The sequence below is a fragment of the Phycodurus eques genome, chromosome 7, assembly GCF_024500275.1.
Source record: "Phycodurus eques isolate BA_2022a chromosome 7, UOR_Pequ_1.1, whole genome shotgun sequence".
NCBI lineage: Eukaryota > Metazoa > Chordata > Actinopteri > Syngnathiformes > Syngnathidae > Phycodurus > Phycodurus eques.
In genome coordinates this window covers 13,379,275-13,402,956 of record NC_084531.1, presented here as the reverse complement: position 1 = coordinate 13,402,956, position 23,682 = coordinate 13,379,275, and the positions used below count along the sequence as shown (strand labels likewise).

The 23,682-nt window shown below is 41.9% G+C and overlaps 3 protein-coding genes across 3 annotated transcripts in view; 1 reads left to right on the top strand and 2 right to left on the bottom strand.

Moving 5' to 3' along the window:
* LOC133405231 (collagen alpha-1(XXVI) chain) overlaps window positions 1-14,576 on the bottom strand; it is a 28,452-nt gene extending 13,876 nt beyond the window's left edge. Inside the window, exons 1-3 of the mRNA XM_061682034.1 lie at window positions 14,157-14,576; window positions 11,702-11,824; window positions 11,394-11,497 (exon numbers count right to left, since the gene is read on the bottom strand). Of these exons, the coding sequence (XP_061538018.1) occupies window positions 11,394-11,497; window positions 11,702-11,824; window positions 14,157-14,323 (394 nt within the window). The 5' untranslated portion in view covers window positions 14,324-14,576. The remainder of the gene's footprint in view (window positions 1-11,393; window positions 11,498-11,701; window positions 11,825-14,156) is intronic.
* A 739-nt stretch (window positions 14,577-15,315) lies between these two features.
* srprb (SRP receptor subunit beta) lies at window positions 15,316-19,462 on the top strand. The gene is made up of 7 exons (XM_061681479.1): window positions 15,316-15,547; window positions 15,821-15,915; window positions 16,029-16,106; window positions 16,864-16,946; window positions 17,521-17,657; window positions 17,745-17,799; window positions 17,875-19,462. The coding sequence occupies exons 1-7, from the start codon at window positions 15,391-15,393 to the stop codon at window positions 18,083-18,085; spliced, it is 816 nt and encodes a 271-aa protein (XP_061537463.1). The 5' UTR covers window positions 15,316-15,390; the 3' UTR covers window positions 18,086-19,462.
* A 379-nt stretch (window positions 19,463-19,841) lies between these two features.
* wdr53 (WD repeat domain 53) lies at window positions 19,842-23,066 on the bottom strand. Its single transcript, XM_061681900.1, has 3 exons — window positions 22,941-23,066; window positions 21,884-22,373; window positions 19,842-21,340 (listed from the first exon to the last, which is right to left on the bottom strand). Exons 2-3 carry the CDS (start codon window positions 22,370-22,372, stop codon window positions 20,720-20,722), a joined length of 1,110 nt encoding a protein of 369 aa, XP_061537884.1. The 5' UTR covers window position 22,373; window positions 22,941-23,066; the 3' UTR covers window positions 19,842-20,719.
* Between the last annotated feature and the right edge of the window lie 616 nt (window positions 23,067-23,682).

The following is a 23,682-nucleotide window of genomic DNA, read 5'->3' as shown; positions in this document are numbered from 1 at the left end:
AAAAAAAAAAACAGGCTTCAAGCTGGTTATTGCCACTCCCAGTACAGGTTTACCGTCAAACTAAACATAAAACAAAGAAATGACGTGGATTTCAAACAACCACACAGCTCAGGAACGTCCGCTTAGTTGAGCAAACAAACAATGCAAAACACAACTTGACATGCTAAAGCTTAGCAAAGATCTTCGCAGTTTTAGAAGCAAAGGAAATTTGAACATAAACAGTGGAGCAAGACTCACAGGCATATATATATATTCATTATCCTATATGAAAAAGGCCTATTAAAGTATCTAACTGGCTCATTTGCAGTAGTAGTAGTAGTAGTAGTAGTACTACTAGAAGTATATTCTTCTTTCTTTGTGCCTGCATGACTGAATTATACTGCCTCCCTTTTGGGAAGGCAGGCACACTAGAAGCACCACAAACAAATAAATAACACCAGACGTAGGGAGGGACTGAAAAGGCAGCTGATAATGTCTCATTGATTTTGGTGTGATTCTTAAGAAATAGCACTATAACACTGTTTTTCCCCTTCTTTTCCCCGCATTCCTTAAATTCTCTTTTACTGTAAGCATCTAAGAATTATTGAGAACACCAATGTATATGTTATCAAGATCATACTGTATCTTCAGCATGCAAGAGCTAGCTTTACGTTGTTTATTGAGATGGATCATCTCTATGAGCACATAACAGCGCCGGTTTACAGGAAAACCTTACATTTCTTCTAAATAGGAGCTTTTTTCTGGTCTTTGGCTCAAGTCTGGAATGTCAGCTGTCAGTCCAGCAGATGGGACCCACCCACATTGTGGTCATAGCACAGAAAGCAGGAACGAGAAACAACTGGCGCTCATAAATACCGCAACAACAAAAATGACTCCAATGGCTGTGCGCTGCCTAAACCGGCATCTCCAACCACAGTATACAGGATGCTAACAGTGGCCACTGTGGTTTTCTGCGTCGCTGAAATAAAACGCCGAGTACCCCCGCGTCTACGGGTCTCCCGGCACATTGATCCAGTCCTGTGATGTGCTGGATTCTCATGGGTGTGGTTTCTCAATGCGTTGTTTCAACCTCTTGAATCTCTTCTTTGGAGCGCGGCCACAAGCGGAAGCGACAATCAACAGCTCAAATGGTTCGCATTCCAAAGGATTCATCAACCCAAACAATGAAGATTGGTCAACCGCAGAGCAAAGGGATAACCCCATGTAGGCTGTTTGTTGTGACTGAAGTACATCAAAGTGACAACACAAGGTTGAGAGAGTTGGCAATCATCAATCCTTGATTTTGTCGATCAAATTAAATGTGAGAGCCTAGTGTGTGGTCTTGGAGAGCACATTAAGAAATACAAAATTGATTAAACTTTGGTGGGCCTCCTAGAAAAACACTGTTGCAGTAACGAGTAATCTTATGGATTATTATTTGCAAACTGATAATCAGATTAAAATTTCTTATCCAATCAATGTTTGTTACTGTGAGGGTGAGGACGAGTCACTCAAGAAAAGTCGAGGCACTTCAATTTGCTTTAATGAGTAATCAGCAGGCGGCACGGTGGCTGACTGGTTAGAGCGTCAGCCTCACAGTTCTGAAGACCCGGGTTCAATCCCCGGTCCCGCCTGTGTGGAGTTTGCATGTTCTCCCCGTGCCTGCGTGGGTTTTCTCCGGGCACTCCGGTTTCCTCCCACATCCCGAAAACATGCATTAATTGGAGACTCTAAATTGCCCGTAGGTGTGAGTGTGAATGGTTGTTTGTTTGTATGTGCCCTGCGATTGGCTGGCAACCAGTTCAGGGTGTACCCTGTCTCCTGCCCGATGACAGCTGGGATAGGCTCCAGCACGTCCGCGACCCTAGTGAGGAGAAGCGGCTCAGAAAATGGATGGATGGAGTAATCAGCAGTAACTTGAAACTGTCTCAGTAAATTGTGTACTCACACAATGGAAATGACCATGAGGTAACTACACTAAACACAATCTACAGTCAGAGTTAAACGAAAATGGAAGTGCCACACAAATACAACCCGACAGACACACACATTCTAATATTATGGGGCAGCAAAAGCAACAATACAAGAAGTTAACAACAGTGATTAATGTCATTTATTGTGCACAAAAGACTCGTGTTTTTTCAGCAGGCGAATGTTGCGGGTGCTATTTTCACGGGTCCTCCGTAGCTTGAATGATGTCACGGTAGAGCGAGCAGTAAAAAGAGGGTGGTTGGAGAGCGATAAGTTACCATTTTGAGAGTAAGACAGTAAGTTACCGAGCTCGCAGTATTTCACATGTTGTCGAAGATAGTTATCCTCTGCCGGAGTGTGTGTCCATTATAAGTAAGTTTATGCTGCCATTTTGTGTGTGTGTGTACAATTGTCAAGTTGGCGAAGTTAAGTCAGTGTCGTACCTCCGTTATGTGCTAATTCAGCATGCTGTGCTACATTCGGTGCGACGCTAGCTTAGCAAGTGCTATGATTTATGTCTGTAAGTAGGGCTCATATTGTGTCCACCTTTAAGTTATGTCTGATAACATTTTTGTATCCTGGTTAATGCACCTTATGAAGCTGCTGAATGTAACTAATAATGGAAATTGTCATCTAACTTACTTTTGAAAATCAAGTAACCTGTAAAGTAAGTTTAAGAGCAATCATTAATCAAGTTACTATTTCAAGGTAACCGGGGAAACACTGGTAAGGGGTGTGAAGTTAAACACCAGACACTTATTTCGTCTGTGTCGTCAAGTATTTCATACGTCACACCAGACGCTGTTGCTGATGTAATCATACATTTCATTATCCAGCTGCAGTATGCTGTGTTGCAGTGTGAAAGCGTGTGTGTGTGTCCTTGTGCTACACAAACTTAATGGATTTAGTTTTTTGGGGCAGACTGAAACCACGCTGAGTCAGGAGACAAGCAGGTGCAGTGTTGTACCTGAATGAGTTCAATGAATTAGATTTCTGGGTTTGGAATTTATTTATGTCGAGTTAGAATACAAAACTTCCCTTGTGTTAATGCTGATTATGATGTTTACAATGAGACCCCAGCTATAGGGTCTTGCTTGGATCCATAATTACACCGAGGAAAAAATTACAATGACAAGACAGTGCTATTTTTCTTGGATCGTATTCAGATCATGGGAAAACAATCCAGATTGGGTTGTGTTCAGTGAGAAGCCAAATAAACCCCCCCAAAAACTATCTATTGAGAATAATTTGCTCAGGACAAAGATGGGGTGTGGTGGGGGTGGGGGTGGGGGGTTGTCCATGAAAGTAAATAGATAAAACAAAAGTGTGACTCACAGTGACTTGAATCCTAATCCAGATCAATGTTAGTCTTTGGTGATAAACTGATGAGAGACATGGCCGTACTTCCCCGAGGGAGTCAACCTTATTAGAGGCTCTTGAAATAACAAAAATTCTGACTGATTTCATAAATCGTCTGTGCCACTACATCAGAATCTGCAGTGAAAAGGGACAGCACTGGAAATTTTAACAAGTACACTTCAGCCAAAGTGCTGAGGCTTCAATATTTCCTCCATCCTCCATCAGAGCTGAATATAGATCAGAGAACCGCAAAGAACCTCCAAGAAGATGGGCTGCATCCCACACTGTCCCCAACCACCGAGTAGTCAACGATTGCTTGTCATCAAGAACAGCTGGCATGAATACACACACACAGACAAGCAGAAACACACCTACACACATCCTGACAAACAAATCACGCTGTCAAAAGCTATTTTGGTCACACACCCATTTTCACCACAATATGACAGAGTTGAAAGCACTATTTCTGAAAACCTGCCTGGAAGTCCACACTGGCCCCAGTTAGCATCAACACCATGATACCACTTGACAGGTCATACGCCATTTCAATAAAAGGAGACTTCACAAAAACGTTTTGCTAGACGTGATGCAATGACAAATTAACCCCGATGTCAATCATCTCATCATCTGGCACCGTCCACCAGCCTTTCAAGCCTTTGACCGCAGGACGAGATGGATAGGCCTGATGGTGCAGACATGCACTCATCATCATTTAATGACACAATCTTGCGTGATTCTGCAGGGGAGCAACAGCCATTACAGAATGGAATTAAATGCAAGCTTTTTGCGGTTTGATTGATTTTTACGGTGTCTTCTGAAAGGGTGGAGACGGCAAAGTGAAGAATGGCACACTGCAACTACTTTTATGTCATCAAGGCGCATTGTGAAAAAAACGTAAGAAACTAATTCTGCTTTCAAAGATACAGCACCAGCTGGGTTTGGGCTGGTATATTTTTCCACTTCAAACTAGTATAGCAAAAAAAACACAGAGTAGTGAAAGGTTCAGTCAGACCCAGACAAACAACAATAAAGGAGTCATCGGTATTGGTTTCTTCTTAAGGAGAGTCATTTAACTCAGTAGGAGACTGAGGGCAACGGGGGGTTCTGCTACTTCCAAAAGTTACTGAACCTTTCAACAGCATTATCCCCCAATGAAGCACTTTTTGACAGACAGACATGCTCGCTCCCGCGATCAAAACTGACAAATTTGGAGGTTGTGATTCCTGGAGAAAGCTCCTGCAGTAAAATGTACCTATAGTTCTGATGGATTTCATTTATATTCCACATAAGATGAAGGGTTGGGCTATTTAGGAAAAAAAAATCTGACACAAAAGGACAAACCTTCCAATTTTGAAAGTAGCAGTTTTCCAAAGGTTGAAAGCAGCAAACAATTCCCTCACATATTAATAGGCAAAGTTCCCAGCCTGTTTTGACAACAAAAAAATATTTGTTTTTTAAAAATGGAGATAACATTTTATGTACACATATGGCTTTTATCAACCTCATAGACCTTTTCAAGAATCTTTTGGGGGAACTTAACGTGCTTAACTTCAGCAGACTGAAGGAGGAACAAAAGAAAAGCCATTATAAGGCACGAGAAGGACCCAATGAGAAGACGTTGAAAGAAATGGAAAACACAGAAGGAGCATGGAGAGGAACATCATCCATCAGGCACATGAGAGCAGGAACAGCTGAGCTTTAGCAGGTTAAGGGTTACTGGCTGACCTATATGTGAGCACAACCGGAGATGTAATAAAGACATCACTCATATCCTCGCATTGTCGAAGTTGCAGTCTACAGAAGCACATGTGGGATATACATCTGTTTTATTGCTTTACCATAACGAGCGAAGAGAAAGTTATCTACAAGACATTGGAAGTTAGATATAGTATGTCAAAAGCAGCAAGGAAATTGCATTGTTCCTTCTGAATCTGGAGGTCAGGAATTGGCGAGGGAATCCATTCCAGACTTTTTGCTTTCCTCAAAGGTGGAGTAATGTGACCTCACAATTGGGAACCATCACCTTGGTCTGTTAGTCCTTAGAAATGATCCATATCCTCTATGGAATACTTTTGACAGAACAACTAGGACACATACAGCTCTCTAAATATCTCTTGGTTCATTTTATCTACATCTAAGACCTTTAACGCCAAGCTACTTCTAAAATTCTAAATTCGAAGACATCTTTTTGGGCCAAACACGTTAAGTAGCCATTAAAAGATAAAACCCCTCCAACGCTGGTATGTATCTTTACTCATTTCAGAAGACCAACTACAAACCCCTCATCTTTGACGTGGTCATCATCATGACCAAACACCTCCATAATTGAAGCTCTAAACACTCAGTTTCATGTTGCAAGTAGAAGAAAACGAAGAATTTTGATGATAAATTGGTATGTCATAGATCGTAGACAAGAAAAAGAGGTCAAGTAATGTAAAAGCTTTCTTACAACTGAAATATAGCATACAGTATGGTTCAAGGTGAGGAACAGTGCACTGTCAAAATGAGTCATTAGCTCCTTTATCACTGCCTATTAAACATTTTCTACCACTTTCTCCTTTCTGTGTGAACAGCACAGACACTGAATTGGGAGTCAAAGTCTAGCCCCAAATGTGCTGCCTTTGGAGATATTATAAAAGTTGTAAAAGAAGGACGCAAAGGGTCAAGGGTATTCTGAAATGCTATCAGGCTACTGATGTAGCCCTCAACCATCACCACAAGATTTATGAATGTCCATGTGATTGAAAGATATTACATTCAATGTCTGATATTAACCTCAGATTGCACAGAACATATTGGATATTTTAAGGAATGTTAAGAGAAGAAGGCGGCACGGTGGCCAACTGGTTAGAGCGTCAGCCTCATAGTTCTGAGGACCCGGGTTCAATCCCCGGCCCCGCCTGTGTGGAGTTTGCATGTTCTCCCCGTGCCTGCATGGGTTTTTCTCTGGGCACTCCGGTTTCCTTTTTTTTTTCCTCCCACATCCCAAAAACATGCATGAATTGGAGACTCTAAATTGCCCATAAGCATGACTGTGAGTGCGAATGGTTGTTTGTTTGTATGTGCCCTGCGATTGGCTGGCAACCAGTTCAGGGTGTACCCCGCCTCCTGCCCGATGACAGCTGGGATAGGCTCCAGCACGCCCGCGACCCTAGTGAGGAGAAGTGTCACCCTGAACTGGTTGCCAGCCAATCGCAGGGCACATACAAACAAACAACCATTCGCACTCACAGTCATGCTTATGGGCAATTTAGAGTCTCCAATTCATGCATGTTTTTGGGATGTGGGAGGAAACCGGAGTGCCCAGAGAAAACCCACGCAGGCACGGGGAGAACATGCAAACTCCACACAGGCGGGGCCGGGGATTGAACCCGGGTCCTCAGAACTGTGAGGCTGACGCTCTAACCAGTTGGCCACCGTGCCGCCTTCTTCTCTTAACATTCCTTAAAATATCCAATATGTTCTGTGCAATCTGAGGTTAATATCAGACATTGAATGTAATATCTTTCAATCACATGGACATTCATAAATCTTGTGGTGATGGTTGAGGGCTACATCAGTAGCCTGATAGCATTTCAGAATACCCTTGACCCTTTGCGTCCTTCTTCTTTTACAACTTTTATAATATCTCCAAAGGCAGCACATTTGGGGCTAGACTTTATATATATATACACACACACACACACACACACACACACACACACACACACACAGTGGGTACGGAAAGTATTCAGACCCCCTTAAAATGTGTGACTTAACTTGTTGTGTGACTTAAAATGTGTGACTTAACTTGTTCCATTTGTGAGCAGCATAGCAGCTGAAAGCTGCTTCACCATGTTTGCTTTGCACTGTGTGCTCCATTATTTGACCTGAGTCTGGAGATCTGAGAGCACTCCTGGTTTTATATTCCACTAGCATTTGTTTTATTTTATTCAGGAAATAACTAATTTCTTGATTTATAGACCAGTAGCAGAACTTTAAAGTCTATTCTAAAGCTGACTGGGTTATATGTTCTGACCAGTTTGTTCCGGTCAAAACCCGAACTCCAGACCAATAATCAGATTCAAGTCACCGTGATACTATTTGTGTCATTCGTGAAAAGATATGATGTTTGCTTTCTTCTTAAGTCTAGGGCATCGAAGTGGGGGGGAAATTTGAATGGTGTACCAGGGCACCAAGCAAAGCGAGGCCCTGGGATTTTGTAAAGTTTTAAAGATTTGCATTTATTTAAATGTCAGTTTTAAAAACTCATTAATGTTAAGCTAGAATAAATGATTATGTGAAAGTTAATTAATAATGTTGCTTTAATTAAATTAAAACTGTCTGAGACTACCTACGCCCAAAAAAATGCAAAATGCTTCAATCCACCTCGTAAGACTCACAACTGACTATGAAGCGACTCATTCGGGTGGCCAAAAATTGGTCCTTCCCGAAAATATACTTTTATTAACGTCCAATAAATTATTAGCAAAACTGATTTTTATGTTGAGGCGGTGTTGTCTGCAACTGTTGAATGTAACTAATGAAGCAACTACTTTTAATTTAAAACAAATAATCAGGATAGTAACCAAGTTTCTTTTAAAATCAAACAATCAGCAAAGTAACAAAGTTGAGCAACTTAGTTACTTTTTCAAGGTAAGAACTGAAATTTATTTGGGGTTAATCAAATGCACTTCAAACGGTTGCAGGTGTGTGCTGACTCCCATTTCAAATGAATTTGGATGTGAATGGTTAATTCTGAACACAGCCTGTGTGCAAACTTGTGAAACCGCATTATCTCAGTTGTTTATTTTTACTTTGCATCTCGAAAAGATTTTTTTTCTATTGAGTTGTCTAGTTTGTAGGTTGAGGTATAGAGAAGTACCCTGACTAAACAACTGATCCCAAGAGAGGAGAAACTGAAGTTAAGCCGACCCGCAAAAAAGAACGCTGCAACATCCTCAACACACAGACAATCCACAGGTGTGGCCTGAAACAGAAACTGTCACTCCCACACTGGTGTGTTCAGCCACAGGCTATGATGTCCCAGCAGACCAGATGGGTAGGATTAAATCCATTGTCATTATTGACCGACGGTGGCCCGAGAATGGTGGAGAATGTTTTGAAATGATTTAATTTTGTCTCATTTTTTTATACCACAAAAGCCTGGCATTTGAACAGGCAGGGCTGTGTAGACTTTTTATATCCACTGTATGTTCCAAACGCGTGCTGTCAAGTTTATTAATACGAGCGAGGCCACGTTCCCGTAGAAACCGACACCCGCGCTTTTTGTAGCAGCTGGAGGACAATGACATAAGAACCCCTTCATGTATATGACCCCACTTCCCATCCTCCTTTTGCTAGTCCTTATTGCTCCCCTTACTGTGAAATTGTCAATGACATCATCCCCTTTTTAAAAAGGTGTTCTTAACAAAATCCAGTGTGGTGTTCCAGCCATTCATATGGCGATGATTTCCCCTGCGCTCTATGTCAATATAGAGTGCAAATCAGTTTAGTCGAGCTTTAAACAAACAGTCATAATACTTATCACACTTCTGTGGCCACTTTGGTCTCAAGTGAACCATAATCGCTGGCAATACAGAAAGAGAAGATATAGCCATATGTTAATCTTTGTGTGAAATAATATCCAGCCCAACGCAAATAATCGTTTCCAACAGCTCTGTAATAAAAGTCTCTCTTGATTCCATTAGCTAATGTGTGCTTTCTTAGGCAAGGGAAAATCCTGGCTTTCCAAGTGCAACAATGGTAATTATGACCAACAAGCAAAATTTCAGTGTTGAGGTCATTGTTAACAACTATGGGCAGGCCATGCCAACGCTTTGCTTATTGGAGGGACGGAACCCCGCAAGTTTCATACGGAGTGCACGGAACCCTTCCTAATTTGAAAAATAAAACATGCTTTATTTCAAATTTAAAACGGGTATATATTTTATTGTGTGTGTAGATTCTCAGTCATCCAGGTCATGCACAAAATGAACCATGCATCAGTTGCACACAAAATCACTGTGTTAAAAGAACAAAACATGAATTTCACACAAAACACTAACAAAAAATTCAATTCAATGAAAATTTCCTTTAAGTGAATGTGAATTTTGCTGATTCAATTCCCCTTGGTAAGTGCTACTCTCATATCAGAGGAACGGACTTCGTTGTTAAAATTTACAACAAAGTCTGTTCCTTTTCTTTGTTATTTCTACAATCTTCGAAAAGGGTTCACTGGTAAGAGTACATTTTTTGGGCTGTTTTTATTAGTGGGTGCGCTGCCTTACGGCACAGCAATGCTACTCAAGTCAACTGTATCATGGAAATCTTGTTAAATAAAGATAGTTTAAAAAAGGAACAAAGCATTTCAACTCGAGGTGCAGCGCCGCAATGGTAAAAGCCAATTTTGACGCTCCCTTGCGTTTTGAACGGCATGAACAAGGCATTCAAAATGTAGTCTAAAAAAAGGCTTTTACGGATAAAGCACGCACGCATACGCGGTGTGTGTCGAGTCCTCCGTCGAACCCCAGCAACTGCCTCACCGAACCCCTGGGGTTCGATCGAACCCAGGTTAAGAACAACTGCTCTAAACGATTAATCGATTATCAAAATAGTTATTGATTAATTTAATAATCGAGTTTTATATATATATATATATATATATATATATATATATATATATATATATATATATATATAGTTGTCGATTAGGGGCGGCACAGTGGATGACTATGAATGGTTAGCACAAGTGCCTCACAAATCTGGCCTCGCCTGTGTGGAGTTTCCATGTTCTTCCTGTGCCCAATGGGTTTTCTCCAGGTAAACCGGTTTGCTCCCACATTCCCAAAACATGCATGGTAGGTTGACTGAAGACTCTAAATTGCCCGTAGTGATCTGAGTATAAATGGTTGTTCGTCTATATGTGCCATGCGACCAGTTCAGGGTGTACCCTGCCTCTCGCCCAGGGTCAGCTGGGATAGGTTCCAGCACGGCTGCGACCCTAGTGAGGATAAGCTGTACGGAAAATGGATGGCTGGATGGATAGTTGTCGATTAGTCGATTAATTGTTGCACCTCTATTCTTAACTGTCCTGTAAGTGTGAAAATAAGTTATATTTCTAACACTATTATGTTAAAACATCATTCTTGTCATAATTTTAAACAAATAAACAAGTGTAAAAGGAAGTTGTCCACTGTAAAAATCTATCAAAAACGCTACCTTTAATAACAATTGACGAAATGTATAGCACCTAGCTCGCTGGTGGGTAGGTGGCTAGCATTTGCAGCTAAGTATCATCTAACGGCTGACATTAGACTGAAATACTCTGGAAACTTGACTGTGAAACACTGGAGTCCTGCTGTTTACTTTATGTACTTTCCTGTGTACTTTCTTCTCCTAATAAAGCCAAATGAACAGATAAATGCCTTTGTGACTTTTGGGGCGGTTTTTTTTTCTGCTAAAATTTCACTTAGATTCCAGTTTGTTGGACCTTTGCAAGTATTCAGTTAAAATGAAGTGGAATTGTGTTTGCCTGTGTGGTTCTGACAGCGCTGAACACAAAGTAATGTACACACACACACGCACACACTTGTGTATAATCACCAGACTGTTCCACACATTCTTCATGCTGACTGGCTTGGTCTTTAGTGGGCGCACCGTTTGTGGTCTGTGGTATCCAAGAACAGCAGTGGTCATCATTGAAAATGTACTACCACAACTCTTTTTACTGCTCCCGCTGGACATTCCAGTGTGTTTTTCATTCATTCATTCAGTCAACTCCAATAATATCAATGGTTAACAGAGCAGTATATTGCATGAATACATATTCAGCAGTAGAGAGAGAGAGAAAGCAGTTTTTATGCCTATGGTCTTAAAGTTAATCCAAAGCAGACTTCGTATAAACCAGCAGTCATATCAAGTGACCACCTGTACAGTAGCGCAATTAACCAGCTTCACACCAGTGGACATTAGCTGAAGCTCAGGAAACTGCGTGCTGCTGCTAAAAAGTCGGATGTAGCCTTGAGACACACTTAAACACACACTGTGTATCCTGCTTTGTATTTCATTTTAACGCGGAGGAACAATAATAAGATTCACCTCACCTTCACGACACTCCTTGCCAAAAAACCCGGGACAGCACCTCCACTCCAAAGCAGTCACCTGCTTGTAGGAAACCATGAAAGATGGTCTGAGAACGGTCCTGTAGCTGATTTTAAAGAAGAAAAAAAAAGAGAAAAAAAACAACATTCAACTACTTATTACAAGGACAGTGTGTGTGATTTCATGGGAGCAAATTAGGACTGGAGATAAGGGGAAAGACAGACAAACGGGAATAAAATCATATACAAGTTGCACAACTTAAAAAAAAATAAAGAAGAAGTGTGACAAAAATCATTGGGCTACACAGTACCTGAGGACTTTGGAGCAAGTTGCAGGCCAGCGGCAGATTTGAAGCACCCTCTGTACGGTGGCTTGGCTCCCATTCTGCACCTGACAGGACACAGTCTTGGACACAGTGTACTGACACCAGTTCCTAAGGTACAGAATGACAAAGAGGTCATGTATAATACACAAGAGTGCAGTTTTAAATAGTTGCACACATCAGCATAGAATCTAGGATGCACACCAAGCGACGTGGCCTAATGCGACCCAAGAGAACCATCACGACACTTGGTGACTGTTCGCCACACACTAACTAACCAATTGATCACCGCAGATCAGCTGACACGTTGCAATGTAGAAATTGTGATACATCGGGTTTTGTAGCTCCCACACAATACACTGTACTCTATTTATTTTTTTATTAAATTTTTTTGAAACCCCAAAAAGGCACAGTGTACAACTGGTTGGCACGTCTGCCTCACAGTTCTGAGGACCAGAGTTCAAATCCCGCCTCGGAGTTTGCATGTTCTCCCCGTTTCCTCCCACATCCCAAAAACATGCATGGTAGGTTAATTGAAGACTCTAAATTGCCCATAGGTGTGAATGTGAGTGCAAACGATTGTTTGTTTATATGTGCCCTGCGATTGCCTGGGGACCAGTTCAGGGTGTACCCCGCCTCTCACCCGGAATCAGCTGGGATAGGCTCCAGCACGCCTGCGACCCAAGTGAGGGTAAGCGGTACGGAAGATGAATGAATGAATCACAAAAACACGGTGTGATTTTCAAAAGAAGTAGCAGATTGTTACAAAGAGAGGAAATGGTTGAAACTAAAGTAGAGTGGGGAAATTTTGAGAGGCTGTTAGCAATGATCCATCGCCCCATTCACTGACTACACCAGTGTATTTGGGCGACAGACTCTCCACACTTCGCTTTCTAGCAACAGGTACATATGAAATTATAAATATACCGTAGTTGAGTATTATTGTAAAACCTGGGCCCTAAGAAGAATGTAAAGCACAGTGCTTGAAAATAAGCAGTCATTAATGATTAAATACTGCACTGACACATTTTTAAGAAAATGAAAATTGCACTCTATTCTCTAATGACATTGCTCTATTCATAATCATCACAAAATAAAACAATCCACCGTTGCCGAAAGCCTTTTGAATACCTGTAGGCAAATATTTCTTTGAACTCAACGTTGTTGAGTTCCAATCCATCCATCCACTTTCTATACTGCTTATCCTGTTCAATGTTGCAGGGAGCTGGAGCGTATCCCAGCGGACTTAGGAGAAAGGCAGAAGACACCCTGCACTGTCACATATGGAGACGGACAACAATTCTACTTCACACCTCACGGAACCAATGCTGCCTGGACCAAAGTCAAATGAGTGAACACCAACACCAACAGTGAGTGCAGGTTGTTTAGGTATTTACTTTATATATGGTATTATCCCTTTATTTTTTCAAAGCCTAAAAATACATGCACTGAAGTGTAAACAGTTTTATTTTTGCATGGTATTTCCTGAACACGTTCTATTTTGTATTTTTTTAAACATTTCATCATAGGGGCAGCATGTTGGATTAATGGTTAGGAGGTCTGCCTCACAGTTCTGAGGTTTGGGTTCAAATCTTGGCTACAGTCTTCCTGTGTGGAGTTTACATGTTCTCCCTGCACTTGTGTGAGCTTCCGCCTACACTCAAAAAACATGCATATTCGAGACTCTAAATTATCCATAGGTGTGAATGTGAGTGTGAATGGTTGTTGTCAATATGTGACCAGTAATTGACTGACGAACAGTACCGTGCGTAGTCCGCCTCTTGCCCAACGTCACCTGGGAATTATTGGCTCCAACCCACCCACTAGCCTAATGAGGACAAGTGCTACAGAAAATTGATGAATGGATGCATTTCCTGAACACACATTACACATAAAAAAAGGATTAGATTGCTTCTTTTTTAATTTTTTTTTTTTTACACATTTTGTGTCATGAGAAAAAAAATCCAGAAAATATCAGTAAAGGGAGAAATTGTATTACATTTTTGAATGTATTCTCTGAGCACTCTCCCTGACAGAAAGAATGTTTTCATTTGTACATAAGGGATAATTTTGTGGACAGACATGTCTATTTTATATTTACCTAAAAACGTTACCCTAATTCCTTCCTATGTTTCAACTCCTCAATAATTCCACCCAAAAACATCAGAAAATACTTAGGAGTCATTTCTATTTAGCAATCCACGATAAATTAAAAACATCGGGAATCACACTTAATATTACAGTGCTGGGTCACGACCAGCACCGCAGTGCATTCTGGGACTTGTAGTCATTCAACACCGATTGGTATTTGCCGTCTGCTTTTCATTAGTGGAGGAAATGACATTAAAAATAATACCATGCATTCGAATTATCACCAGTTGTGTTGGTACGGGTGTTAAAACAGTTCAAATGCATGCATGAGGTTGTGCAGGAATATGCTCACCTGAGTTGGGAGCCGGTACTGGGCGGCCCAATGGAGCCACTCAGCCCCGGTACGACGCGCTGCCGCTGCACGGTGATGCCTGGGAGCCGATAAACAAAACCTGTTCCCAGGGATGCCCCAAATAAACACGTACATGAGCAAAGCGTCAACAAAAGCACCAAAGCCATGTCGGTTCGTTTTTTTCAAAGTGAATCCCTGATGTGAACGGCAAATGACAAGTCGACGTCCTTGCGAATTAAAAAGTCATCTTCAACGCGGTGGTCATTGGAGTTCGTCGCCGGCTTGAAACAAAGTGGTGCTGTCAACCGGCCTCTTCCTATATACCGTAGTTGAATGCGGCTTTCTGACGTGTGTGACACTGTACGCAGTCAAATATCCAGTGCGTAAAAGGCGCATTGGATGCGAGTCAAGGGCTGAACTCAGTGCGTAAAAGCCATGACTAAATCACCGGCGAATTACAGGAACCCCATTAGGAATGAACGTGGAAACCAAAACCACTTCTTGTTATTCCCGTGACTAATGTGACACAAAGGGCAACCCTTTCACTCCTATACCCCCTTAAATATAAATTTAATAGAATACCCAGTGCGTAAAAAGACAAAATTAAATACAAATTAAATTACAGGAACTTATTAGGAATTGATTTGGGAACCAAAACCACTTCGTGTCATTTTGGGGACTAACGTGACACAAAAGGCACCGATTTCACGCTTACAAACCCAAAAAGATTATGAATGTATTTGATCAATCGCCCAGTGCGTAAAACCTATTACTTGGTAACCCTCTAACGTGGCACGTGGCAAGCCCACCCACTTCGTCTTTACCCATAAAGATGCATTAACTAATGAAGTTGATAAAACGCCCAGTGGTAATTAAAAGCCATGCGACGTCACAGTCTAATTACAGGCGTCACATTAGGAATGAACGGGGCAACCAAAACCACTTCTTGTCATTTGCGTCACACAAAAGGCGCCAATTTCACGCCTATGAACCCAAGGATCTATGAGTTAATTAATTTGATAAAACTACGCTGTATTCATTGTTAAATATAAGAAGTACGACGTTTACCGCACATTTACACCACATTTTTGTTCATTAAAAAGTCAAGTGGGTGTGTTGGGAAGCAGCGCCACCAGCAGGTAAAATGGCGCAAGTACAAGCCCTTCCGCCAAGAAGTAGACGTGTCCCAAGCTTACTGTTCACGTTTAACAAGCGTCAACGGGCAGATAGATCGATGGAGGCGGACATCACCGGCAACATGGAAGGAAAAACGGACGCGGGGTTCTCACTGGAGCCTTACATTGAGGCCGTGCGCCAGCAGCTGGAAGACCAGGACCCGCTTTTCCTCATCGGGGTCCTCGTGGCTTTGGCTGTTGTGATCATCACATGCGGTGTGGTAGAATGCTAACGTTAGCCTAGCAGGCTAATGGCCTCTTGATAGTTTTATTTTTTTATTTTTTTTAGGGACATTTGGCGTGTGCCTTTTTGAAAACATGTGTGCGTAACTCTGACTTTTACACGACGCCTAATTGTTAAAGTGACTAAGTGTGCCTGGGCTACGAAGCTAACGGCTAAGCCAACGTCCCTTGGCATATATGCGTCTGGAGTGTGGTCTTCAAGTTCACAAACATTAACGGCTAGCCCTTTCTTGTTTGTCCCCGCAGTTTTCCTCAAGTACTTTCTAACTAGTAAAAGCGTCCAAAGTGCGGTGCTGCTAGTCGGGTTGTGCGACGCGGGCAAGACGCTTCTCTTCAGCCGAGTGAGTGTACGCCTAACCCGGATAAGTGGCTTGGCATCGCCTGTTCAATACTCCCGAGCAGACACGAGACCGAAGCCTTTTTACACGGTTAATGCTTTTTTTCTTTTTTTCAGCTGCTGTCCGGGAAATTTAAACGGACTCAGACCTCCATTACAGACAGTAGTGCTCCATATAAAGCGAAAAATGATAGGGTAGGTTTTATCATTTTTTTTTATAACTGATAACTTCAGTGGTCTAGTTCCATTTTTGTCATTTTATAAAAGAGTGAAATATTTTTGATGCATTTATATCGTTTTTATATGACTGGATGATGGATTCATATGCCAATTATTACTTCTCCCGAAGACTCGTTTCTACAGAAATGTTGGTTTTCCTAGAATTTTGCCAAATATAATGATTGAGGACTTGGATCATATGGATACTCATGTGGGATCATATTGATAGTACCTTTGTCCACAACTGGGGTACTTTCGTCTTCAGATTCATCTCGGTTGGATCGCAGTCAGTACCATCTAAATTGCCTGAAGAAAAGAAACTGGGATTAGAAACAGAGTGGAGTAGTGGTCTAAATCCAAACATCCATCAGTCTATCAATATTGCATGAAAGACGATCAGTAAGAGTCAAATTTACTGACATGAAGATGCACTTCAACCCATGCAAAAGCACACTTTCTTACTGTCTTCTATCAATATATGAACCTGTGAACCTCACTTTCTGGGATGTTGGCCCAGTCTTTGAAAGAATCAGGGAACGTGATGAATGCAATAAATTGGAAAGAACCCTTGATTTAGACCAGTACAGATAAGTATTCCTCTGAATGATGCCACCTATTCATTGATGCACTTTACATACAAATGACAAAAATTGAGTTGGACCACTCTGGTTCTTAGTGGTTCAGTTGCTTAATGCATTAACTTCATGTTTTTGTTTGGTTTTGCCCTGTTCAGAACACCATGTGGACTCTGATAGACTTGCCAGGTCATGACAGTCTGCGTCCACAGTATTTGGAAAAGTTCAAATCAGCAGCTCGGTGAGAACAGGACATGTCTACATTTAAAGGAGACATTATGTCTTCTCTTACAATAATAAAACAATCTCAGGTAAAAAGTGACATTTTTCTGTCAAAATACACAAAGGATCAATAGTTACGGCGTACCCATCAACTTGCTTCATTTAGGTTCAAATCACTCTGTTTTGGGGGCACAGTTCTTTCTCATGTTAATGCAGAGTATGGCTTTCGTTACTATGACGACCAGATCTGGTGCATTTTATGACCCCTCTAGCAACTGCTTTTCCCAAAAAGCGATGAACATCAAATCTAGTGAACTTTAGGTGTTATTAGAGACTTCTGGAGACTCCCTCCAGTGCAAATGTTCATGGATTCGCATCCAGAATGCAAATGTATGCGCAAAGCCAAAATGGCTAACCATAATGGTTAACCATTATAGCTTTATTTAATTTCAAATCTAATGGGTGGGCAGGCACGCCAAAGATCCCACTATTTGTATACAAAGTATCAAGTAAAATTTTCATGTAACCAAGTGTTTGATTTGGTGAAAGCCAATGACAACCTTCCATCCACTCCCATCTTCCCTCATCTCTAGAGCCATTGTGTTTGTGGTGGACAGCGCCATCTTCCAAAAGGAAGTGAGAGATGTCGCCGAGTTCCTGTACGTTTTGCTGACCGACGCAGTACTCTGCAGGAACGCCCCCATGCTTCTTGTGGCGTGCAACAAACAGGGTGCAGACCCCATTCTTCTGTTTCGCAGCAACTCACCGTACCAACTTGCATCCAAAACTGACCTTAATATATCATTCTCCTTTTTAGATATCACCATGGCAAAATCAGCCAAACTGATTCAGCAGCAGCTTGAAAAGGAACTGTGAGTTAACTACATTAGTGGAGACCTATTATTTGTACACAAGCCATTTTTGATGTCCCCCTTGTTCTGTCATAGGAATACACTGCGGGTGACTCGCTCGGCGGCCCTCAGCTCGCAGGACGGCTCGGCGTGTGGAAGCGTGTACCTGGGCAAGAAAGGCAAGGACTTTGAGTTCAGCCAGCTGCCCATAAAAGTGAAATTCTTGGAGTGCAGCGCCCGGGGGGCCAAAGGGGAAGAGGCCGACGCCGACATCCAGAGCTTAGAGAGCAGCCTGGCTAGGCTGTAAAAAAAAAAAAAAGAAGAAAAGTGGAGACCTCGCTGGCAGCCACCATCCACATGAACAATCTCATAACACTTGGAAGGATGACCACCCAAAGATTCAATCAAATCCATTAAGACTGTGAAGGTCCAATTTGCTTGGAGGAGAATCATGGAACGACTATTTGCTTGCTTTGCAGTGCAAATGTAATAGCGAACATCGTGCTTTAACATGACAATAAGTATTGGCACATTTATTGCAAACGCAACTTGTGGACAGCTTAAAGAAATCACGGGTGAATACACTTGTTATTTCATTATCAATGGAAAGCTTTGCCTTTTTATTCTGACAAATGTTTTGCTTTAGAGCAGTATGAATGTGTGGGATTGTGGTGAAGAATGAATTTGTAACGACAGGTACTTCACAAAAACATTTTCTTAGTTGTACAAAATGACAACAGATGGAATCAAATGAACCCCACAGAGCACTAAGTTTGTGAGTCACTTATGACACTGGGGAGAAAATCTTTTTTTTTTTTTTTTTTTTTATACCCCATTGGAATTTTTTTTTTTCCGGCCTCAAATTGTCCCCATCATAAAACCTACAATCCATAAGCAATGTATTGAGTAACATTCATCAGTTGTTAAAAAAAAAAAAGTAGATGATTGTCAAATAAAACAAAGTACAATTACTCTCTTAGAAGAGTGGCGTGTTATAAATTTCTGGTTCTATGGTTATCGCAGACTAGTGGTGAGCGTGTCTGCTTCACATTTTTGAAGCTCGGATTTGAAATCTTAGCTCCAACTGTTTTGCATGTTCTCCCAGTACTTGTGATTTTCTCCAGGTAGCTTTGCAAAAACAAGCATGACAACTTAATTGAAGGTTAAAATGTGCATATGACTTAAGAGTTTCCAGAACATTCTATTTGAACTCCAAATTAAAATTTTTGGAGGGGTGTTCTCAGAATTTGGAGGTTCCAACTGTAATTGGATTAGACTGGTGTTTAGCACAAAAACAAACACCTTCTTGAATTGCCCTCGGGTACTAATAAAGCTGTTTGCACAGAAATAAAGAGTCACAGGATTAATATAGTATCTAGCCTGAAGTGGCCCATCCGTATGTGAAATGTAAACAAGTAATGTCCTGTTTACCACAGAAATCGCACACTTTGTTGTAACAAAGCATTTCCTGTTCAGTGCTTTCTAGAAAACAGCCAGAGGGTGACAGGAAGGACTCACAAAGAGTACACTGCAGTCAAATCAAGAGCATTATGAAAAAAATGTATATACTACAAGTTCAACTATGTAATGTTTGTTCACCTATGCCAGCGATAGTGACCGGTAGAACAATTAAATGCTCTTCCAATAGATTAGAGAATAGATATACATTAAACCTGTGTATCCACCTGTTGCCATTCATTCGAGAACACTAGTTCAGCCAAACAAGCCCAGATTTCATACTAAGTCAAAAATACCCTGCCTATTCACTGTTCCCTCTTCACCTCTTTTTTTACTGTGCAACTTTTGCATGGGAAAAAAACCCAGCTACTCTCAAATGTCACAAGATGGTGCCAAACCCTGACTAACAGGGATGTACAGTGGTGCCTTTAGATACGAGTGACACCAATTAAATTTTTCGAGAGCAGTCATTCTGACATTTTCTTCTTTTTTTTTTGCTTTGACTTGAGATACAAGCTTAACGCAGTTCATGTCACATCAAGCTGCAGCTTGGCAAAACGTGACCAATCTTGAAAAAAAGAGTCTTCAAGCTGTTTAATGCCACTCCCAGTTGAAGTTTACTGTCAAACTAAACATACAACAAAGAATGACAGTGTATTTAAAACAACACCATGGCTTTTGTCTTTTAAATCCGCTAGCTTTAATGCTAACACAATGAGAAAGGCCATAGACGGGATAGCAAATACCATCTAAGTAGCGGTGTTACAACCCTGTAAGCAACAGACATTCGAAAAGAAACGGTGGAGCGAAATATGTAGACAATATAAAAACTCAGGCATACACCGTTTATCGTCTGCAAAGAACGACTACTATTAATGCGACTTACTGAGTAATTGTGGCCAGCTCCTTCATGTATATCCTTCTGTATCATATTTCCCCCAGGTGGCCAAGGCACGCACATCAAAAGAATCAGCACATCCATTGAAGTAAAAAATGTTTTCAGTTATGAGCATGGCAACAGAAAAAAATAAACATCTCAACATACCACTGTATTTATAATTTCATATGTACCTGTGGGTAATGGCTAGAAAGCAAAGCGTGGCATCTAATGTCGTCGAAAAGCTTGTATAGCCAGTGAATGGAATGACATAATTATCCAGGTTTACATCGAGCCTTCTATTCTGATTATAATCAGTTTAGAAGCCCAAACCGAATGAAAAAGCTCCATATAAACGCCGCAATCGGAGTAAACAGGCCGAACCCAAATGGAATTTCATTCGGTTTCACAGGGATGGAATCTTCCTTTTGCCAAACCACAATTGTCCAGTTCGGATGCTTTCGGCCGCATCATGGGCCTTACTTGCAGTTTTTCGCTATTGGGAATAGCGAGGGTTTACTGTATAATTTTTGTTTGGTGGTGTGCCGTGAGCTATTTCCAATGTAAAATACAGTACGTGTGGATGGATGACTGGAGTAGCGTAATCTACGGCTCAGCCAGAGGATAGACAGTAAGACTTGAACTCTGATCGGCCACAAGGAGACTTGCCGTTCCTTTGAGCAAAGCAGGACACAACCAGTTAACTTTGTCCCCATGGTTGATGTTCACTTTGGGTCCAGACTTCTCCGTCACCCCCACGTCACCCTCATGTTCCTCTCGCGCCTCCTCTCCTTTTCTCTTTGCCTTGCTTTTGCCCTTCCTGTACGGGGCGGCCGCGCCCTTGATTTTGGCCTTCCCCTCCAGAGTCACCACGGGGTGTTTGCTGACGTCCCACAGAGCCACGCGGCCGTCGTTGCCCCCCGAGGCCAGCCAGTATGGGTGCGAGAGGAATGGGACGAAATGCGCTTGGGAGGCGCCGTGGCAGTGCGCCTTGAGCGCCCCCTGTTGCTCCAGTTTGGAGCCGCCGCCAACCCGCATTAGGTGCACCCGGCCGTCGTCTGCGGCGCAAGCTACGATGTTTCCGCAGCTGGCCACGGAGACGCAGTGGGCCAACGGAGGGTTAAAAAGCTGACCGGGACGCTGCTGGTGGTCGTCTTCCTCCTCTGCTATGTCCTGGAGGTTGAGGGTCCAAAGGGGCCGTGCCTTCTGCAGACCCCACAGCATCACCTGAACCGCAAAAGTACAACAACCGCTAGTAAGGATTTGGACAATGAAAGATTATTATTTATTTGCATTTTGCCTTTATGCACCATCACAATGGATTTGAAATGAAGCAATTAGCCCTTGGCTTGTGCTTTTCTTATTGCATGCCACTTCTGATTGGTGAGCTTGGCCAGATAATACACATAGTTGACACAGATTCTGGGTCACTCGGGAGTGCTGCTGGTGCAAAAATAAATAAATAAATAAAAACACAGCTTTGGCAATCACATGGTACTGTTGTCTGAAATCACGAATTTGATCAGAAAAATATATCGTTCTGCCCTACAGAGGTGTGAATGCTTCTTTGTCTAAATGTGCCTTGCAATTGACTGGTGACCAATCCAAGCTGTACCCTGCCTCTCGCCCTAAGTCGGTTAACATATGCTCCAGCTCAACTGCAACCCCAATGAGGACAAGTACAATAAAAAAAAATGGATGCATGTCTTGGTGTCTAATGGCAAAATCCTACAAACTGTCACTGTCTGACATTGTGTGTCATGTTCTGACCTGCATGTCCAGTCCAGCAGACAGCAGGTTGTTGGGTCTGTGCGGCCTAAAAGCCACCGAGGAGCAGATGTTGGTATGTCTGCGAAGTGTCCTGCACACTTTCCCCTCGGGAAGCTCCAGTATCCGGACCGTCCCGGAGTCATCGGCCAGCGCCAACGTCGAACCGCTTTCGTTCAGCGCCAACGCATTGATCTCCTCCTCCCCGACATTGGGAAATTCCTTCACGGCGCCCTTCAGGTTCCGGGGGTCGAGCACGCTCACCGTGTCGCCGTGCGACGCGTAGAGGATGCCCGGCGCTGCGGGAGAAAACGCCACACTGGTGCAGTCCTCCTCGCCCAGGAGGTTAAGGCGACCGACGACGCATCCTTCTTGGCTCCAAATGGCAACCTCGCCGCCTTCTGAACCTGAGGCGACAAGTCCCTCTGGGCCTGGGGATGCGCACACACACAAAATGGCCGTGGCGTGACCCTCACACCACAGCTTGGCCATGCTAAGAGAAAAGGGGGAAAAAAAAGCTGAATTGTGATCGCTTCAGACACTTTTTCATCCAGTATGCTATTCGCAGGGGACAGGGACAGAGAGGGCAATTCCAGGAATAGCGGGAAAAAACAAGTAAACAAAAAAAAAACCAAAAAAAAAAAAAAACAAGTAGTTGTTTGTTTCCCTGTTGGATCTATCTCACCCAAAAAACATCTATAATAGTATATATATATATATATATATATATATTTATATATAATAGTAATAATATATAATAGTATATATATATATATATATAATAGTATATAATAGTTTAAACCATCAGTATACCAAAAACTATAACCCCAAAACACTTTAATATAATTTGCACCTCCCCTCTTGCAACGTCAGCCCTTAAAAAATAAATGGTTAACAGATGACTAGATATATTTTTTTATGCACCTGCATGTTTTCTACGTGAACAACGCTATTTTCGGACGTCTTGTCAAACATTCTTTCCAGAATTAACAACATTAAAGATTCACGTGGATTCCGTCTTCCACACACAGACAAAAACATTCAGCCACCTTGTACTTACGTGTAAAATAACCGCTTAAAAGATCATAGCATTTGTTTTATGTGGTGTTACGCTGTCAATAGCTGTGATTTTGATAAGGTAAAAGGACGAAACGGTGCGAAATTTCAACAAGCTAACCACCATGTGTCTTATTCGCGTTATTAGGATTCCCACATATTTTCTAGGCTGGACACGCCCTGCTCCAATATTACTGGCTCCAGGACATGCGGTGCTGCGCTATTATTGGCTGTTGTATCCCTGCAGAATACGCCCTACCACTTCCAGGCGGAAAAACAGTACAGTTGTGGTTTAAATTTCCCACTCACCTTAATCCTAACTTTAACTCATTCTAAACCACCTTAATCCTTAACCCTATCCCTAAACCTAACCATAAAAACCTCCTTTGTTGTTATTTCGTACAAATGTGCTAAAAGTTTGGGAAGGTCATCTCACATTTGGTAGCCTTCCCGTCCCAGACGCAGGAGCCAATCACGTTGTAGTGGGGCGTGTACTGCCTAGAAACTATGTGGGAATCCTAATAACGCCCCACTTTCATGCCATTCAATTGGTGACGTCACATACACTAGACTGAAGCAAAAACAACATCCGACTGTTGCTGCATATTTCATTTTCAAATTCAACATATTTGCTGACATATTTCTAGCGATATTTTTTGTCTGAAATAAAAATAGCAGAATACTTTTAAATAATACATAGAAAATAAAACAAATATTTAAGAATAAAAAAATACAAATAAAAGAAA

Bases quoted from the DNA above. Each gene is read 5' to 3' on its own strand.
- srprb (XM_061681479.1), top strand. From the start codon at position 15,391: ATGGAGGCGGACATCACCGGCAACATGGAAGGAAAAACGGACGCGGGG. The intron at 16,107-16,863 runs GTAGGTTTTATC...TGCCCTGTTCAG, and splicing joins ATAAAGCGAAAAATGATAGG to AACACCATGTGGACTCTGAT. The intron at 16,947-17,520 runs GTGAGAACAGGA...CCTCATCTCTAG, and splicing joins AAGTTCAAATCAGCAGCTCG to AGCCATTGTGTTTGTGGTGG.
- wdr53 (XM_061681900.1), bottom strand. From the start codon at position 22,372: ATGGCCAAGCTGTGGTGTGAGGGTCACGCCACGGCCATTTTGTGTGTG. The intron at 21,341-21,883 runs GTCAGAACATGA...TTTGCGGTTCAG, and splicing joins CTGCTGGACTGGACATGCAG to GTGATGCTGTGGGGTCTGCA.